The 19,224-nt window shown below is 35.1% G+C and overlaps 1 protein-coding gene across 1 annotated transcript; it reads left to right on the forward strand.

The window, feature by feature from the left end:
• Positions 1 to 38: 38 nt before the first annotated feature.
• On the forward strand, positions 39 to 14,622 carry zgc:172182 (coiled-coil domain-containing protein 89). Its single transcript, XM_052606622.1, is given in 11 exon segments — positions 39 to 555; positions 1,856 to 2,195; positions 3,206 to 3,464; positions 4,439 to 4,602; positions 4,776 to 5,026; positions 11,510 to 11,982; positions 12,277 to 12,407; positions 12,873 to 13,009; positions 13,298 to 13,374; positions 13,793 to 13,892; positions 13,976 to 14,622. Coding segments are annotated over 11 exon segments (2,022 nt in total). The 5' UTR covers positions 39 to 552; the 3' UTR covers positions 14,063 to 14,622.
• Positions 14,623 to 19,224: the final 4,602 nt, after the last annotated feature.

Raw genomic sequence — 19,224 nt, forward strand, 5'->3', positions numbered from 1 at the left:
TTTGGGGGGGGGGGGGGGGGTCCGTTTTCCTGTGAGATTTTCTAATCACAAATAAATATTTTTCCTTAATTTTACAGCATTTCAATTATATTTTACCCAATATAAATATCCTCTCATTATCTCAACTTTCATGAAAGAATATCAAACCAGTGATATGATTATGTAAGCTCAGAATTTAATACATTTCTTTAAAAGATTGATAAAAACTTTTATTACAACATCACCATATCAACATCATACAAACATGTGTTATTTAATCTGCTATATCAGAACCTGTCAAATGTTTAATTTCACCGCTTATTTTGACCACAGCTACAGTGTAACATGTCCAAAGAAACCAATTAATGAATGTTCAAAAGCCAAACTAGGCCATAGGTTGTGTTGCACAACCTCTGTGACGTTTATTGCTTGTGGTGCCCTTGGATCCCGGAGTCGGTTTGTGGCCCTTGAGCTCTTCTGCGCAGCGGGATCAGGACAGGAGTGAAATTCGGGGGTTCGGAAGCAAGAGCTACTGTTTCTCTCAGTGAAGGAGTATCGACAACTGCACTAGTCATGGTACGTTAGTCAATTCTGAACATGATCAGGTCATTTCTGTCTTTATTTCATTAATGTATAAAGCATAGTAGGGTTTAATGTGTGCGTGATTTGTTAATATTTCAGTGTTGAAGTAGAAATTATTTTTGCTATAAATCATTAGCAGTGAAATGAGGGAATGTCTTCAGGTTATGCATGTAACATGGTTCCCCTTCTAGGGAACAAGATGTGTTCCATAGACAAGATGTCCTCTAGTGGACACTTTGGAGAATAGGCATGGCGAGGGGAGAGCATCTCGTTCCCTCTAGAGGTACTTAGGTTACATGCATAACCCAAGACGTTCCCTTTCTCACCAGAAGAGCAGGAATGCACCTTGGCATGTCTGAGAGGCATTAACTGTCATTAACATTAATTGTAATAAAAATAATGCAAAGAATCTTATTTTTGCTTAATTCTTGATCGAAAAATGTAAACATTTTAAGTGGGTTTTTTTTTTTTTTTTTTGACAATCATGCAGCCAGACATTGAAAAAATATTTTTTTTCCTCAATTGGTTGTGCACTATAATCAGTTTTAATTTAATTAAGTTTATGCGTATAAACTTTCACACAGTTGCACAACCTAATTTGAACTAATGAATAAATAATAGGAATCTGCCAGCAACACAAATTCAGTCTAGTTGGTTTTAGTTGAGTTTAATTTATCATAGCTTTTGCTCTCCTGTATCTTCTTTCAAAGTTATATTTATAATAATTTATAAAAATGAGAATGTAAACACTTATCTCTTAAAATTAACCTGGAAAACATTTATATATATATATATATATATATATATATATATATATATATATATATATATATATATATATATACATACATAAACATCCACATTAAAATGTATATAAAGAAAAAAAATATTAAAAATATTCACATACAAAGCTAAATAAATAAAAATATATAAATAAATGTATGAATAAAAAAATATACATTCAAACATGAATAAATTAAAATAAAGATAAATTATCAATGCATAAAGAAAATATATATACACACCTACAATCAACTTTTAATCAATGTTAAAAGATTTCTGCCATTACTGTATTTATTGACTGATTGATGAAAGTGGAGTAAAACATCAATGCCACAGTGTTTTTGTAATTATTTTGTAGATATTCACTTGAGTATTTCTCAGTGTAGTGTTTGTAATCATTCAAATCTAGTAAATGGAGGGGGGGGGGGATGTTGCCTGATAAGTCGATATGGAATTGTTTTGTTTTGTACATCATCATAGAACAAGCTTCACCCGTCTCCTCCACCCGCAGGTGTTCTTCTGCGCGGATCTGCTGTGCTGCTGCTGCTGGTCTCTGGTCGTTCTCGCGCTCATCGCCGCGGTCCGATTCTTCCGAGACTCCCGTCAGATCACCGGCATCCACGAGAAACACGTCCTGGTGACGGGCTGCGATAGCGGCTTCGGACACCTGGCGGCGCGGCAGCTCGACCGGCGGGGGTTTCACGTGCTCGCCGCGTGTCTCACGGAACCTGGTGCCTCCAGACTGCGCGCGTCCGCCTCCCCCAGACTCAAGACGCTTCTGCTCGATGTTACCGACAGCGCGAGCGTCGATCGAGCGCTGGAGCGCGTGCGCAGCGAGACCGGGGAGAGAGGTGAGACGGACACCCTAGCTCGAGTCAAGCCGACCAACCAACTCATAAATCTGCAACTCCTGGACAAGCGCTTTTAGTTTACCCGAAGGAGCATCTTCAGCCAAATGCCATTCTCAAACCAAAGCTGCATCGTTTATTATAAAACCACATACTTTCCTCATAATGCACCTGACATGCTTGTTTGCAGAATTCAGTGACCTTTCGACCTTAAAAGGGTTGTGTTCACTCCAAATGTAATATTTGCTGACAGATTACTCATGCATCTCAGGTCCTTCAGATGTAGATGAGTTTGTTTCTTCATCAGAACAGATTTCTGGAAATGTAGCATTGTATCCCTTGTTCACCAATGGATCCTCTGCAGTGAATGGGTGCCGTCAGAATGAGAGTCCAAACAGCTGATAAAAACATCACAATAATCCACACCACTCCAATCCATCAGTTAATGTCTTGTGAAGAAAAAAACTTTGTTTGTAAGAAAACAAGTTAAGATGTTTTAACTTTAAACCAGCTTCTGGTCAGAATATCCATAATCCATAACACTTCCTCCATTGAAAACGTCCTCCAATGTTACACCTTTACTATAAAACCATGGTTAATTTTCTTAAAGGATTGTGTATTCTTTATTTATTTAAAAAAGAGAAAAAAGAAAGAAAGAGTAACCTTAATATTATAGTGTAATTTTTGGTACTGATTAATAAAAACGGTTTGAAGTCAAAAATGTCATGATGGATTTGTTTCTTATAAACAAACAGATTTGAATTTCACAAGACATTAACTGATGGACGGGAGTCTTGTGGATTATTGTGAAGTTTTTAGCAGCTGTTTGGACTCATTCTGATGGCACCCATTCACTGCAGTGGATCCATTTGTGAGCAAGTGATGAAATCTAAATTTCTCCAAATCTGTTCTGATGAAGAAACAAACTCATCTACATCTTGAATGGCCTGTGGGTGAGTAAACTCTTCTTTTCTTTGCATCTACACTACATTTCTTCGTTTTTCTTACATCAGGTCTGTGGGGTTTGGTGAACAACGCTGGCATCTCGGTCCCCATCGGCCCCATGGAGTGGATGCAGCTGGAGGACTTTAAGAAGGTTCTGGATGTAAACCTCATCGGTCTCATCGAGGTGACCCTGAAGTTTCTTCCTCTGCTGAAGAAGGCCCGTGGTCGGGTGGTGAACGTGGCCAGCATACTGGGCAGAGTCTCACTCATCGGGGGAGGATATTGTCTCACTAAATATGGTGTGGAAGCCTTCTCTGATAGCTTGAGGTATGCCTAGCTGTCTAATAAGGAACTGAACTTGAAGACATATCAACAAGAGCTTGCAGTGTGTATTGTGCTTGTTCTTTATCCTAGTTTTTAGTCCTTACAATTAAGAGCCTCAATAGTACATATTTGACAATCATCTTAACTATATATATATATATATATATATATAATAGTTAAGTTATTATAATATTTGTTAATAAATAAAATATATTTGACATAATTTTATGTATTTATTAAATGTATTTAAATATAAAATGAACACGTTTTAATAAATGAACAAACAAAATGTCTTTAATAAAAAAACAAAATCAAATGTATTGTTTTACATTGCTAACTGATTTTTATTTTAAAAATCCATTTCATCATGGCTTATATTTATTCATTTTCTCAAATATAAATACATTTTATGTATTTGTTTAAAAAAAAAAATTTTAAATCTAAATATAAATACACATAAAAATAAATAACATTTTCACAAATATATAATGTATTAAGTAAAAAAAATATTTAAAAAATAAAATGTTAAATTACAAACAAACCAATAACATTTACATTTACATTTATCAATAACATCATCTGACTTTTTAAAATAGCAAAAATCAATTTCTAAATTTCCATAAATATTAGAGCTATAAAAGTAAAGATTACACAGGTCATAAGGACTGAAATAAATAAATAAAATAGATAAAACATATTTTAAAATTAATACAAATAAAATGTATTATTTTATACTGCTAGCAAGCTGTATTTATCATCTGACTGTAATTAAAAACAGCCAACAAAACCCATTTCTAACTATGGTCATGAGTCACCACAACGTCAGTTTTTCTGAAGTTAACCCTTTAAACACTTTACATTTCACCGAGTTAAATTTATAAACCATACCCATACTTAAACTTCTTTGAGATTTGCATCTTTACTTCAATGTCTAATGATGTCTCTAAAATCATTTTATTCTCTGTTGCTGATATCAGGAGGGATATGATGCACTTTGGAGTGAATGTAAGTATCATTGAACCAGGCTTCTTCAAGACACAAGTAACCGATCTGAGCCTCATTGAAGATGATCTGAAGAAACGGTGGAGCAACCTCCCAGCAGAGGTCAGGAGAGCCTACGGAGACTCATACCTGCAGGACTGTGAGTGCTTCTGATGTCATGTCAATGCAGATTTCATGCAATACTAGAATTTAAAGATTTATATCATGGTGCATTTGAAGGAACACATGCAAACAAGCTCATCCAGTGAAAGACACAATACTTGACTGACAACAATGTGACATTTCTGCATTTCTCTTAATCTTTTCCTCCAGATATAAAGGTGCAGGAGTTCTCCATGAAGATTCTGGCCAGTAGTGACCTTTCCAAAGTGACGTCATGCATGCAACACGCTCTTTCAGCACGTTATCCCCGAACACGCTACAGTGCAGGCTGGGACGCCAAGTTCTTCTGGATTCCCCTCTCGTATCTGCCGACATGCATAGCAGACATCTTCACTAACATTATAATGCCTTCCACGAACAAGAGCTGAACATTGCTACAAAAAACTACTGAAAACAGCATTGCAGCTCAACATATCAATACAAGCATCTTTGGGAATATTTGTCTTTGAAACTGATTGCAGTGTGCAAAAATGTTTAAACAACTCTGAATCTTGAAAAACAATTCTGATAATTTGCAAAAAAAAAAAATCCTACTATTACCTGATTTGATGATGATGATGATGAATTCAAAAATATCAATCAAATTCTCCATGATGTAAAGCAGTCAAATGTCAAAAGTTCATATCAATCAGTATTAGGCATAAAATAATGTCTTTGGAATCATTCATATACAGGATATGATAATGGTCTGAGAATTTAACAAATGGTTGCAAACTGACTCAGAGGAAGATGGGAATCCTGTCTTTGTGGCAAGTTTTCTGCTGATTGGGGAAAAATACAAGACGACTTCATCTTACAAATGGTCTTTGAAAGCAAAAAAAAAAGAAAAAAAATGCATTTAAAGGAACACAAGGAACATCAGATTTTGTGAAAAAGTGACATATAGAGCAAAACGGGCACAATTTTTCCAATAAGCACCTCAAAATTCGGAAGAAAAGTATTGGATTTCATTCTGCAAATATGATGCATTTTATGTATTGTTGCATTTTCCATAAAGTACCCTTTGGTGTCCCACAACAAACTGATCCATTCATTCATGTTATACATTTTTTTTAAATAATTTTTAAGAAAAATGACAAATGGATATTCTGACGAAGACAAGCCTTCTCCAATCATTTAGTTTGCTTAGACCCTATGCTCACATTCATCTGCCTCCAATTTGAGTCCAACGCCTACATCTCAGCATCAAATCAACCACCCATACATAGAAGAACCAACATTTTTTTGTGAATTATTTTTTGATAATCTATACACTTAGTAATCTATGTACTTTGCAGCACAGAAAAAAAAATCTATAGTTTCACCTAGACTTTGACATTTTTTTTTATAACTTAATGGAATGACTCCAAATGGAAAACTCTTCAACACTCTTAACAATAAAGGTTCATTTATGGTTCCATGAAGAACCTTTTACATCCATAAAGGCTTTACAATTCACAAAAGGCTGTTATTCATGCTAAGAGAGAGAGAGAGAGAGAGAGAGAGAGAAAGTATTTTTTTATGTATTTTTAAGACCCGTTCACTGCTTGGGGAACCAGGAATAGTTCATTTATGGCATCATTGTGCCAAACAAACAAAAAAACACTCAAAGCTCTCCATCAAGCAGAAGCTCTCTGACCTCCCAAAATACCTCACAGACCCATAACCCACTCTTCAACCCTAACAGTCAACACCAGCTTCTGGAGAGTTTTTAATAAAGGCTTCTCTGTAACTAGTATCATGCACCTGTCTTCACTAATTAACCCAACCCACATCAATTAGCTCATTAAAACCGTAAGAAAAAGAGGGTGAAAGAAAGAGGCTTTCCTTGTACACGTGTATATACTGGATATCACTGTGTGTGTGTGTGTGTGTGTGTGTGTGTGTGTGTGTGTGTGTGTGTGTGTGTGTGTATCTTTTGGTACATAACAAATTGCAACATTTCATGCTTTTTGATTTTTCACAGCAGCATTTATTTCCAGTTACTTTCTACATATCAGCATGTCAAGATGAGTAAATACATAATATTCATTTTGTTTTCCTGTAATTAATATACAAAGTCATTTAAAATGTTTTGATTTCACTGTACATGCACATCATCAGATGGGAAACAATATATGAAAAGCTATTGAACTACTGGACATCAGAGAGCTCCAGATATCAGTCATTATCACATGCATATAGACGGGAAGTTTCAAGTATTCACTGAATATATACTGTAAGACAGAAGTGGTGTGTCTTCTACTTCTATTCAAAAGTGTTTACAGCAGAATATGTCACTGCATCATAATATTTGTAGTAGTTTACCATTTCTGTCATTATTTCCTCACCCTGATGTCATTTGAACCCATATGCTGTTATTTTGTGGAAAATAATCAGCACTTTATAATGCGATTCGGTGTCAGTTTTTCTGACGGCACCCATTCACTACAGAGGATCCACTGGTGAGCAAATGATGCAATGCTACATTTCTCCAAATCTGTTCCCATGAAGAAACAAACACATCTACATCTTGGCCTGAGGGTGAATTTTCATTTTTGGGTGAACTGTTCCTTTAAGACGAATCAGATCATATGGCAAAGTCTCAGCTGGCTCTCAATGCACTTTACTGTATTGTTGGCAACTTGGCATATATATATATAGTTGTGTGTGTGTGTGTGTGTGTGTGAATCTCCAGGAACAAGTAATAATCTATTTCATAATAACATCTGACCAAAAATATTTTCTAATTTACAAATGTACAGTATATTCATAACATTCTCTTTCAGCAGCATCAGTGCAAAGATATACAAATATGGCGTCACAATAATAATAAAAAGGAACATGAATTGGCATACAAAAGGCAAAGTCTCATTCCTGTAAACTATACAAACATTTAATCTATTCTCATCTATATTTTTAATTTTTTTTTCCTTCAAAAATAATCTTAAATTGATTTCTGTCATATGCGGGCTGCATATAAAAATAGATTCTTTGAAAAGGAAGTGTTTCTTTGTGGTCTTTTTCCAATGTAGAAGATGAGAATGGTTGCCTTGCCAAGTAGCTGAAATGAAATACATTTAATTGGAAACACTAAAGTTACTAGAATGAAAGTCTAAATTAATTAAAACAAAACAAATATACATTAAAAAAAAGGAATAAAATGACTACAGGGCAAAGTTACTCAAATTAATTTGAAAAAAAAAAAGATTTGTAAATAAATATTATAATAGCTTATACAAAAAGGTTTATATATATATATATATATATATATATATATATATATATATATATATATATATATATTATATTTACAGTTGAGAGTAAATGTTTTCTTTTTTGAATATATTTTCAAATATAATTTATTCCTGTGATGTAAAGCTGAATTTTAAGCATCATTACATCTTCAGTGTCACATGATCCTTCAGAAATCATCCTAATATACCGATTTGCTGCCCAAGAAACAGAAAGTTCAAAAAAGAGCATTTATTTGAAATATAATTCATTGGTAACTATAAATCTCAAAATAACAGTAGTGCAATAATAGTTCACTGTGCTTTGTACAGTTACCAATTTAGACAGTTTACAGTATAACTTGCTCGACCCACAGGATCATATCCTTGACTATTTTACTTCATGTTTAGGGCAGCAAATTTAAGTTTCCTAAATTTGTGTCAGATTTAACAAATAATAGAAATGAACATTCAGCCTAAAGTCGATTCAAAAGCTTCTTGTAGAGTCTGTTGTGAAACAACAGCATGATACTTCTAAGGTTGGATGCCCAAGTCAATATTTTTGCAATACATTTTTTATTGATAAGAACCCGAAGCTGTCTCTGATTCTCAAGACTGAGCACAAGTTCAAGTTTCCCATAGGCTGAGAAGGCCAGACTCAAATAATGCAGAGTACGGTTTTAAATGCCTTACTTGTGTGGTGGTGTTAGCACAGTGGATAAGACACATGCCTTTGCTGTGAGAGACCCAGGTTCGAATCCACTGTGAGACACTAATGTGTCCCCTGGGCAAGACACTTAACCCCTAGTTGCTCAAGAGGCGTGTGACCTCTGACATAGCAATTGTAAGTCAGCTAAATGAATAAATGTAAATGTACTTAGGGTCAGTGAATTTCTATAAGGCAAGTTAAAGTTCATTAGCTTAGCTAATAAGTGATCCTTCTGTGCCAAAATTCATGTTGAATAAAGATTTGATGTGTGTTAATGTCCTGTGATCCTCACTTTATAATTAAAGAGCTCCCACTGAATAAAACATCTTAAACCAGCCAAAGATGGTTTGAAGATCTTAGCTGGGAAAACTCTTAAACAAATCATAAGAACACTGTTGATTTTTTTTAAAGAGCTACAGCTGTAGATCATAACGTAATGCTAATCAAAATAAGTATATATTCTTCACTCTACTAATCAACCTAATGCAAATGTGCCTTTCTATAGACCAGTGTCTCTTCACACATTAGAGAGGAGCTGTGGCGACATCTAGTGGTAAAACTCGAGCAATACACCTGCGTTTTCAGCCCAATCTGCTTAACCTGAGGGGAAACACACAAAACATACATACCTGGAACAACAGCGCGTGTTATAAATGTTAGTCGATTTTTAAAATGCTGAAATTACATTCTCAAATCTAGTCTGTTCAAAGGGAAAACACGCACAATAATCGTGACGAAATTCGCTGTTGCTAGGGGCAACCGGGGAAACTTTGTATCGCCACAAGCCGAAGATCAATCACTGCAGCTCACTGCGGTCGAGACGCCTTTGTGAACAAACCTGGTTTATTTTCTTCTGCGAAACACAGCCTTGAGAGATTCGACATGACATCTCCACAGAAAATCCAAATAGACCTCAAAACGATGATCAAAGACACCAAACAGGTACGCAGTTTCATACAAAACTGTTTACGCCCATTTCATCATCTCTGTTCACCTGTCAACATCGACTGTTTTCATGTTGTGTTTGGGATAAAATCGTGGCTTTAAACACATTATTCGCCCAAACAGTAACAAAGCAACTGGACACGCATTACTAAAAAAAAAAAAAAAAAAAGGAAAGGAAAACAACAAAATCGTTTATTTATTTTTTTGGTTGGTTGTTGGTTCTACACATTTCATTTTAAGATTGAATTAATAGTTTTGCTTTATAATACCTAAGGTTTGATACTCAACTTGTTTTTTTTAGCTTTAAAACCAATAATATTCCCAGTAGGGTAAACACACCGGGGCTTGTTGTCACATTTTTTTTAACCCTATTTCATATTTTCAGTTAATTTATTTTACTTCTCCCAATTCAGTTTCGTTGACACGCATCTTGAACATTTCCACCGATACTGCTTTAGAAAATAAAAATAAACAAAACAGATCATATATCACGCATCGACTTTTTTTCATAACATGTCTCAGTGGCGTCACACTGGATGGGGTAAGTTGTCACAATGGACATAAACAGCATCATGCATACAAAAAAAATCCCTTGTTTTGGTCAATACATATCACAGTACACTGAACAAAATCATATGAATAATATTAATATATTTCAAACATGTGACAACATGCCCCAAACAAATATCTATTTAAAAATCTGCCATCATAATATATTAGGCTCTTGCTTGACTTGTGTAACCAAGTGTAGTTTTATTGTGGTTACTTGTGTAATGGAGCGGACCAGGTGAAGTCAGGTCACAAGCAGTGCACAAAAAAAGAAAGAAAGTGCATCTATCAAAAATAAATGATAGCAAAAAATAAATAACATGAGGAAATGTTTAAACTAATAAAAAATAAATCACTGTAATGCTTCTAAAATAAAATAGAGGATCTACCCTGATGAACAAACACAAAAAAGGCTAATAAAAAACAGGATATACTAGACCTAAGTCTACCAAAACCATGGGAGGTGAATTAAAAAACACACATTCAGTTATGAAACTTAAACAAAAACAAACCTCTGAATAATACCCATCATTTTTAAATGATCATACAGCTGTATCCATAACTAAACAAATAATAAAATAAATCCTCAAAACTAGCAACATGTGAATGTGTCCCTCCCTCCGGACTGAAATGGTCCAGTCCCATTTCCTGCTGGAGTGGCAGAAAGGTGGAGCCAAAGCCCCATTTTCCCTTTTGCCTGATTGTACCAGGAAAAACATCCATGGAAAGAACTCATTCAGAAACTTTTATATGGCAAGCACTTCCCGTATTTTATTTATTTATTTATTGCCTCTTTATTTTGAACCACTTGTATTTCTCAGATGTTAGTCGTTTTGAATAAAACATCATGCTAAATCAATAAATGCATAATGTAAATTTTTCACTTGCTCCTGTAATAAAAAAAGTATGTAATTTACAGTGCCAATGTGAAACTATTCTAGAAATATACCAATTTACAATCCAGACATGATTAATTAACAATATTTTCTAATTTTGAGGCATTTTACAATGGCTTTGTCAGTGCACAAACATTTTCTATATGTAAAATATAAATACATATTTTTTATATCATTTAAATTCAGCAATTTTGCATGTGTTATGACTTAATAATAATCATAATAATGATTATTATTAGCATCTTTCAAACACCCAAGGACACTTTAGATAAAGTAAATAACATATACAACATATAAACAGCCAAACAGCAGACAGAGGTGAAATAATGCAATATACAAGATAAGCAATATAGAATATTTTCATTTATTGGTAAACTACTTCTTTAATTTTATTATACTGGCAACTGTATTAGCTATTTGACAGCTTTTTTCTCTAAATATCAGTATCAGGATTTTAAAACCCATCTAGAGCCAATTATGCATCTCATGCATCTCTCAGAATTGGTTCTTAGACAATCTAATTGAGCAGAAATTATAAATATAAAGACTTGTATTAGCACAGGTTTAACCCCAGATCTTAATCCTTCCTTCAAGGATATGGACGATGTGCACCAAGCCCTGGAAAAGCTCAGAAGTCTCTCTCAGGAAGAAAGGACGGAAGCAGAAGTGCTGCGATCAAGAATTGATGAGCAGTCCACTCTCATCTGCATCCTGAAACAGAGAGCAGACGAGATGCTTCTGCGATGTCAGGCTCTGGAGAAGATCAACGCAGAGCTGGAGAACCTGAGAGCCAATGTGCAGCTGGAGCTGGAGAACGAGAGGAAGAAATCTGAACTGCTGGAGCAGAGATTCATGCACCTGGCCTCCAACCACCGAGAGCTGATCAACTTCAAGAACGAGTACAAGAGCCAGAACGTGAAGCTGGAGAAGGAGAACGAGAGACTCCGAAAGGAAAATGAAACGCTTTTCAGTGAGGAAGTGCAAGAAAAAGAGAAGACCATCCTCAAACTGACTCAAGAGCTCAAGGACTTGGCAGAGCAACATAAGAGACTAGAAACAGAGTATCAGTAAGAAACGCTTCTCGGTTTCAGTCTGTTCTGGAAGTAAAAACCTATATAGAGTTTTAATGAATTGCCATAATAAAAAATAAAAAAAATCAATGCTGAAGAGAGATCCAACTTTAGTTTTTTCAAGTTTTCACAAACTCATGTTAATTAAAACAATTTATTGATTGCATTTAAAAAAAAAACATATTGAGAAAATGAATGGGAAAAATAGTTCCAGAACTGAAAAAGCTGATGGTTACTGTTTACTTTCAGTGAAATAAGTCGAATTGAAATGAATGGTTATGATCCCAACAGGGAGAAAACAACAGGTTTCCAGATTAAACTGAAAGAGCTGATCAACCTCCATCAGATTAAAGAGGCGTCGCTGAAGAACGAGCTGAGCGACACACAGAAACAGCTGAAGAATGCTGTGGAGATGTGTGCAGGTATCTAGGCCATATTTCACCAAAGCCTAACTAGAATAACAAACTTATTAACACATAATAACAACATTGTAGTTTTGGAAAGTTGATGACATTTAAAATAGTGTGTGTGTGGGGGTTCTTCAAAATTTGAATTTATTACACATTCCATTTTCATTTTAATTTGAGAAGTTTTAGTAATTTAGTTGTGTTTTTGCTAATTTCATTTTATTTCAGTTTTAGTTTTATTAGTGCATGAAGCTAAACTAAATGAAAATGAGAAAAATATTGCCAAAACGTTTAAGTATTTTATTTAATTTTTTCACAAAAAATGTAATGAAATGTTTTATGTTAATGTCCTGAAGCAAAGCTTGATGAGAATTTCAAAGATGTGGACTATGCTAAGCATGAACAAAAGTCTTTAAATGTGTGTAGTCGTCCAGTTGTAACCTGCACACTGTTAAACACCTCACGCATTTCTTTCAACAGAGTTGGATTTCAAACTAAGACAAACTCAGGAAAAAGAGTCAATGAGAGAGACGGACAGTCAAGAGAGACTGGAGAAACTCGTGAAGGAAAAGGATGATCTTATTGATCTCTCAATGCAGCGTGGGAAAATTATCCTGGTGGGCAATAAAAACAATGCATATTTGCATTGCTTTAACCATTCTTTGTTAGAGTCCACTTTCTTGCATTCCACAATTGGTCGATTATGTAGAATGCCTGCATGCTATTGGTCAAACTACATTTAAGAAATTACCTATAGCAAGTACAGTAACAAAACAAAGCCAAACCCAAATATTTCACGCAGTTTAGATATCCCGTCCAGGACACGTCTGGGGAAAAAAATGATCAGTTACATTACTGTTGGTTTTCAGATGGAGTTGTAATGATTTCATTGCAATGTGTTAAAGGACAAGCAAGCTGAAATTCAGGAGCTGGCTCGGAAAAGACAAGAAGCTGAGAACGCCAGACTAGATGCAGAAAACCGGTAAGAATTACAAACTTTTATACATTAATACTAGACTTTTTATAAATATACCATGTCATGTTAATTAAAGGAATAATTCACCCAAAAGTGAAATTTCATTATCTTTTACACAGTTTCAGGTCGACCATTTTCCTTCCATGCAATATAAAATTAGATTTTTCCATTCGAGGACAGTATATAAAGAATACATCTGTCAGACTAAAGAAAGCACCATAAATATAGAAAGACAATAATACATGGTCAGAATAACATGAGTGAAAAAAAACAATACAACAGACAAAAGTTCAGTTCTGGATTTTTGACTTTCTTTATGACTTTGAGTTTCTGTTTGCACGTGATATTACCAATATCTATAATGCATTACTTGCTTAGTCTGTCTTTCTTAAATTTATTTATTTTTTTTTTTTTTGGTTATCAGGTTTGAAAAGGAAGCAGCCGCTGTGAACCGTGAATTAAAAGTGAAGGAACTACAGGACGCCTTAGAGAAGGCAGAGGACACCTGCAATGAGCTCAAAAAGGTCTGCTAAAAGAAAACCTGCAATGTACAGTGGACATCTTAGTCTCAGTAGCATATAAATGTTTTTACATATCACGTTTTTAGGAGTTTGAGGCATATAAAAAGCACAGCAGTGGACTGCTTGAGAAGGAGAAGGAGTTAAACTGCAAACTTCGGCACATGATCATCTGAGCCATCCATCCCTTTCCATCATCATCATCAAACCATCATCAAAATCAGCCATGATATAGTGAAAACCATTGGCTCATCACATATGGGGCAGTTTTATAAAATGAACCAGAAGACAAAGCTGAAATGAGGTTTCTCTGAAGAGAATGTCTTCCGTCAGTAGGTGCAGTTTAAAGTATTCCTGCAGGGGAGTTTGATAGTTTGCAAATAGGTTGGTTTTGGCTAAACTGTGACTTTTATAAATAAAAATAGCATTTTTAAACTTCAGCTGTTGTTTATTGTTGACTGTCAATGGCTCTGTCATGATTATCAGAAAATCACCTGATTTTGATCACACTTGGATAAACTCTGATCTTTGTGAGCTTTAAATTGAAGTCAAATATTGCCTTTCAAATAAGGGATGTTTTTTAAACTAATTTGAAAATGTAGGTTTAAAATTTATTTTGCTCTTTCCACTAAGTTGAATATATCAAATGATGCTTATCAGATAATTCAGGATTTTAAGACCAAGTAAAGAAAATTTAAGGAATTATTTTAATGGAACACAATTCATCAACATTAATTAACATTAACGCTTAAATATTATTAATATACGTCTAGAAACAGGATTGGACAGCCCTGCTCTGTGTACAGATTCTTAATTCAAGATACAAAGAAGCAGAATGACATCTTATATGTCTAGTTTCATAAAAAATTGATCAAAATAAAGTGTTTTTATAATTAAACCGAGCAAATATCTGCCAGTGAGCTCGGAGAAAAGTAACAGAATTTAAAGGGAAAAAAGATTTCATTCCACAAAGATTTTCAAAGATTTTCATTTCATTGACAGATATTTGTTCATGTTTCGAGCTAATTTTATCCAGTTTCTCAATTTAGAGTTAAGGGTTTAAGAATGTTTTGATATTTGTATCGGAAAACAATACAACATTTATTGCAATCTGTTTAGAATTTGAAGAATTCCTGCTTAGATTTAAGACTTTTTTTAAGGACTCAATTTGTGGAAGGATGAATAAAGACTTTTTAAGACCTGCAGAAACCTTGTAATTAATTGTAATGTTCAAAATTAAAGGAATAGCTCTTATTAACTCACCCCTTATTTGTCCAGACAATGAAAATGAATAGGCTCCAATGTTGTTTGGATTCCAACGTTCTTCAAAATATCTTCTTTTGTGTTCTTCAGAAGAAAATAGCCAATAACCACTATTTGTACAGTATGAGCAGTCAGAACTGAATCATTGAGACCGCTCTATCTGATGCTCATCCGTATATGCAATAAATTGGACTGTTCTGTATGTAGCCTGGTTCTTGAGATGATAAAACTATTCGACTGCGTTAGTAAAAGCTCTCAAGCCATATAGCACTAGAAATGCAATGTTTACCTTCTAGTTCCAGTTCCTTCCAGCACTTTAGGCCATGCATTGGTTCACCATGTATTCCTCCATGCATCGATATAACAGAAAGAAACTATGCTTCTGTCCAAGTAATAACAGCATGACTTCTGCATTTACAAATGAACGGCATAAAATGACAGTATTTTGCTCCTTGTAATTTTTAGTGTAGTAATTTTAGTGTCATTCCTGAACTTATTTGTGGCCAAATAACAGGCAGTTTGCGTAATTGTATAGTGGTCATCTGGTCTGCAACTGTATATATGTTTTATAGAATAGAACATCTGGATGAATTGACAGATGTTCACACTTAAAAGCATGTACTGTAAGTCGCCTCTTGGGTTAACTTGTTTTCATTGCATCTTGTATTGCATTATGTCATGAAATATTTTAGCCCTTAACTGAGGATATTTAGTCATGTAGCAGAGCACTTTCCTTTCCAAAAAATGATGGTCCTTCTAGGATGTGAACCTGAGATGAACATACCTTTAAGGTTAGGTATGTTAGTCCTTATATCATCTATGTGAGTTTTTAACGACTGTGACCGGTTGCGGTCAAAATGTTCTCGTAACTGCACGTTGCCATAATCTGTCACCATTTCATGCATCTCATCAAGTTGAAGCATGCAAGTTTGCATCCGGGCCACAACTGAGCAATGCACCTGCCCTTTGATTGCATTTGACCTGGTCAGCCGTTCATAACCTCACTGTCATGACAATCTGTTTCCTCAGAAGTGCTGAGAATATGGGAATGGCCTTATATGGGAATAACTGGAACGGTGTGAATGACCCTGTTTCTGTGTCCTTTTTCTATGTTGTAATTCTTTCCAGGCACACTGATGTAGAGGGGACTTGACTGTTAAGATCATTTATTTTAGATGATACAGTATGTGAAGCATTTCGAGTATAAATAAAAACAAAATGAAAAGTTCAACTTTTTTTGTAATCATTTATGGTCCTCCATCTCTCCTAACATCCCTGCATTCACTGAATGGCAAGAATATCTGATGGCTTGTTTTAGACTGGCTTAAATTAAGATCAGCAAAGACGTGGGAGCTATATCCAGGTCACATTTTAGTCAAAAATCAAAAGAAAAAAGTCACAACAATAATTACTCAAGCATGGTCCGATACCAAAGAATTAACAAAAGAGCAAAAAAAAATATATGTATATATTTTTAAATATATTAAATATAAATCAGTAATTGTAAGTTGTAATAATATTTCACAACATTACTGTATTTCTTTATTGAATAAATGCAGCTTTGGAGAGCAAGACTTCTTTCCATACCTGTCTTTAACAGCTTCCCTTCGGTTTAACTATTTCCGAGTTTCCAGCTTGTCATTACAAGATGTGATGCTTTTTACAAGTGGAAAACTCATAATTATAGTAATTCCAAAAACACACACGTAACTAATTGGGTAAGCAAGGAAAGTACAAATATCAGAATAGGACAAGGATCAGAATGAGCTTTATTCACCAAGTGCATCCAAACACACATGGAAATTGTACCAAGGAGCTCTGGTACTTTATCATATTATTTTATTTTACTATCTTCTCGTGCTGATTTGTAGTGCAAAGAGTTTTACCGTTTACTACACTTTATTTTCTAGCAGAGCTAATGAATCGGAAGTCTCGAAGAAAATACCTTACTTTCGTGTTGAAAAAACTGGATACTGGAGCTTGACTTGTAAACTGAAACATGATGAAGCACCTCCTAAAATGACAGCTGTCAGCTTGAATCTCTGGAAAACTCCCACCACATCTGTTGGCTCCGCCCACCGCTGAAGCCACACCCCAGCAGCTGCACTGTCGCCGAGACTCTCCAAGTATAGGTCTCTGCAGGAAAGTAATGGGAGTTACCAGATCAGGGTGTATTTACACCATGATACCTGATTGAGACTCTCACCTGACCAACCTTTGATACTTATTATGTATATTTCCAGAAAATGGAAGGAGCAAAGTTTTAAGAATGTTCCTTGCTTGCTGTAATTATATGTTATTCATGCTGACAAAAAAAAAAAAAAAAAAGATCTAATTTTAGTCAAGTAAAACTAATTAAAATGAATGAACAAGATATGATGGGATATTGACAAAAAAGTGGTTAAAGTGGTCTTTTTCATATCAGAAGAAAGACATGCTGTTGATATTTAAAAGATTTCATTTCAGAAGTATTTTTTCTATTCATTCACAGTTTTGTACAAGCCTTATTTATAATTCATAATAGGTAGCATTAAAAGAGTGAAATGTGCTGTAGCTGAAACAAAGCATTCCAGAATGTCAGTCATAGCCTGCGGAGTCTGAAACTGAAATCCCTGTCACCCACAGCACAGCTGAAGAAAAGAGCCTCGGCTTCTGGACGTGCAAACACTTGTATCAAACTTGATCTCGGGTCAAGGGTCACATACGCTCACACCCGGGTCACAAACCAACCGGGACTCAGAGGAGAAATGCCCCAGATGCGGTATAGAAACTGTGGAAACATTCATCTTTTCTTTATTGTTGCCATCTTGCTATTTTTCTGTTTGTGCTATTTTATTAAATCTTTATGATTATGTGAGTATTTACTAAACATCTATTTCTGTTTTGTTTGTCTTTTATCAAATAGTGCTTGTGGCCAGTTAATATTGGACACACCTTCTCATTCAAAGAGTTTTCTTTATGTTCATGACTATGTAAATTGTCGAGTCACACTGAAGGAATCAAGGGCTATTTGAGCAAGAAGGAGAGTGATGGAGTGCTGCGCCAGATGACCTGGCCTCCACAGTCACCGGACCTGAACCCAATCCAGATGGTTTAGGGGTGAGCTGGACCGCAGACAGAAGGAAAAAGGGCCAACAAGTGCTAAGCATCTCTCGGGGAACTCCTTCAAGACTGTTGAAGACCATTTCAGGTGACTACCTCTTGAAGCTCATCAAGAGAATGCCAAGAGTGTGCAAAGCAGTAATCAAAGCAAAAGGTGACTACTTTGAAGAACCTACAATATGACATATTTTCAGTTGTTTCACACTTTTTTGTCATGTATATGATTCCATATATAATTCCACATGTGCTAATTCATAGTTTTGATGCCTTCAGTGTGAATCTACAATTTTCATAGTCATGAAAATAAAGAAAACTTTGAATGAGAAGGTGTGTCCAAACTTTTGGTCTGTACTGTATATATTTGTAATCAAACTAATGAAGCCTTGTTGAGCAAAAGAGACTTCTTTCAAAGTTTGAACGGTAGTGTATATACCAGATTTTTATGGAAACTTTCTTTCAGAATGGCAGGGACGATCTCACTTCACATTGTGGTCAGATTTTAGGCCAGTGCCATACCCTAACGACCAGGATGGAGGGACGAGACACTGCTAAAGAAAAGACTAGATGAGGTCAGGCCCTCTGATCACCATGACAAACACCATAGCATCCAGTGGAATGTCTGAAGAAAGACTAAAGACTTGTAAAACTAACTCCAACCATATTCCTCTTTGTCTGTCTCATTTCATATATCTTAAGTCTGTTTTGTGGCATAAAAGCCCAAACCAGGAGTAGCAGAACAGTAGAATAGTTCTGTACATCCTCATATCTTTTTAATTGCCCTTCACAATGATGGTTCAAGATGAACTATTTGTGTTCAAAAAGACCAAAAAGCAGAACAAAATCATAAAAGTAATCCATATTAAAACTTGTGCGCTATATTGCATGTCTTCTGAAGTCATCCTATAGCTTTGTGTTTCATGAAAAACACTGATTTTGATGACAGAATTTTCCTTTGTGAATCAATTATTCTTTA

Source organism: Carassius gibelio, chromosome A9, assembly GCF_023724105.1.
Source record: "Carassius gibelio isolate Cgi1373 ecotype wild population from Czech Republic chromosome A9, carGib1.2-hapl.c, whole genome shotgun sequence".
In the NCBI taxonomy this organism is placed as follows: Eukaryota; Metazoa; Chordata; class Actinopteri; order Cypriniformes; family Cyprinidae; genus Carassius; species Carassius gibelio.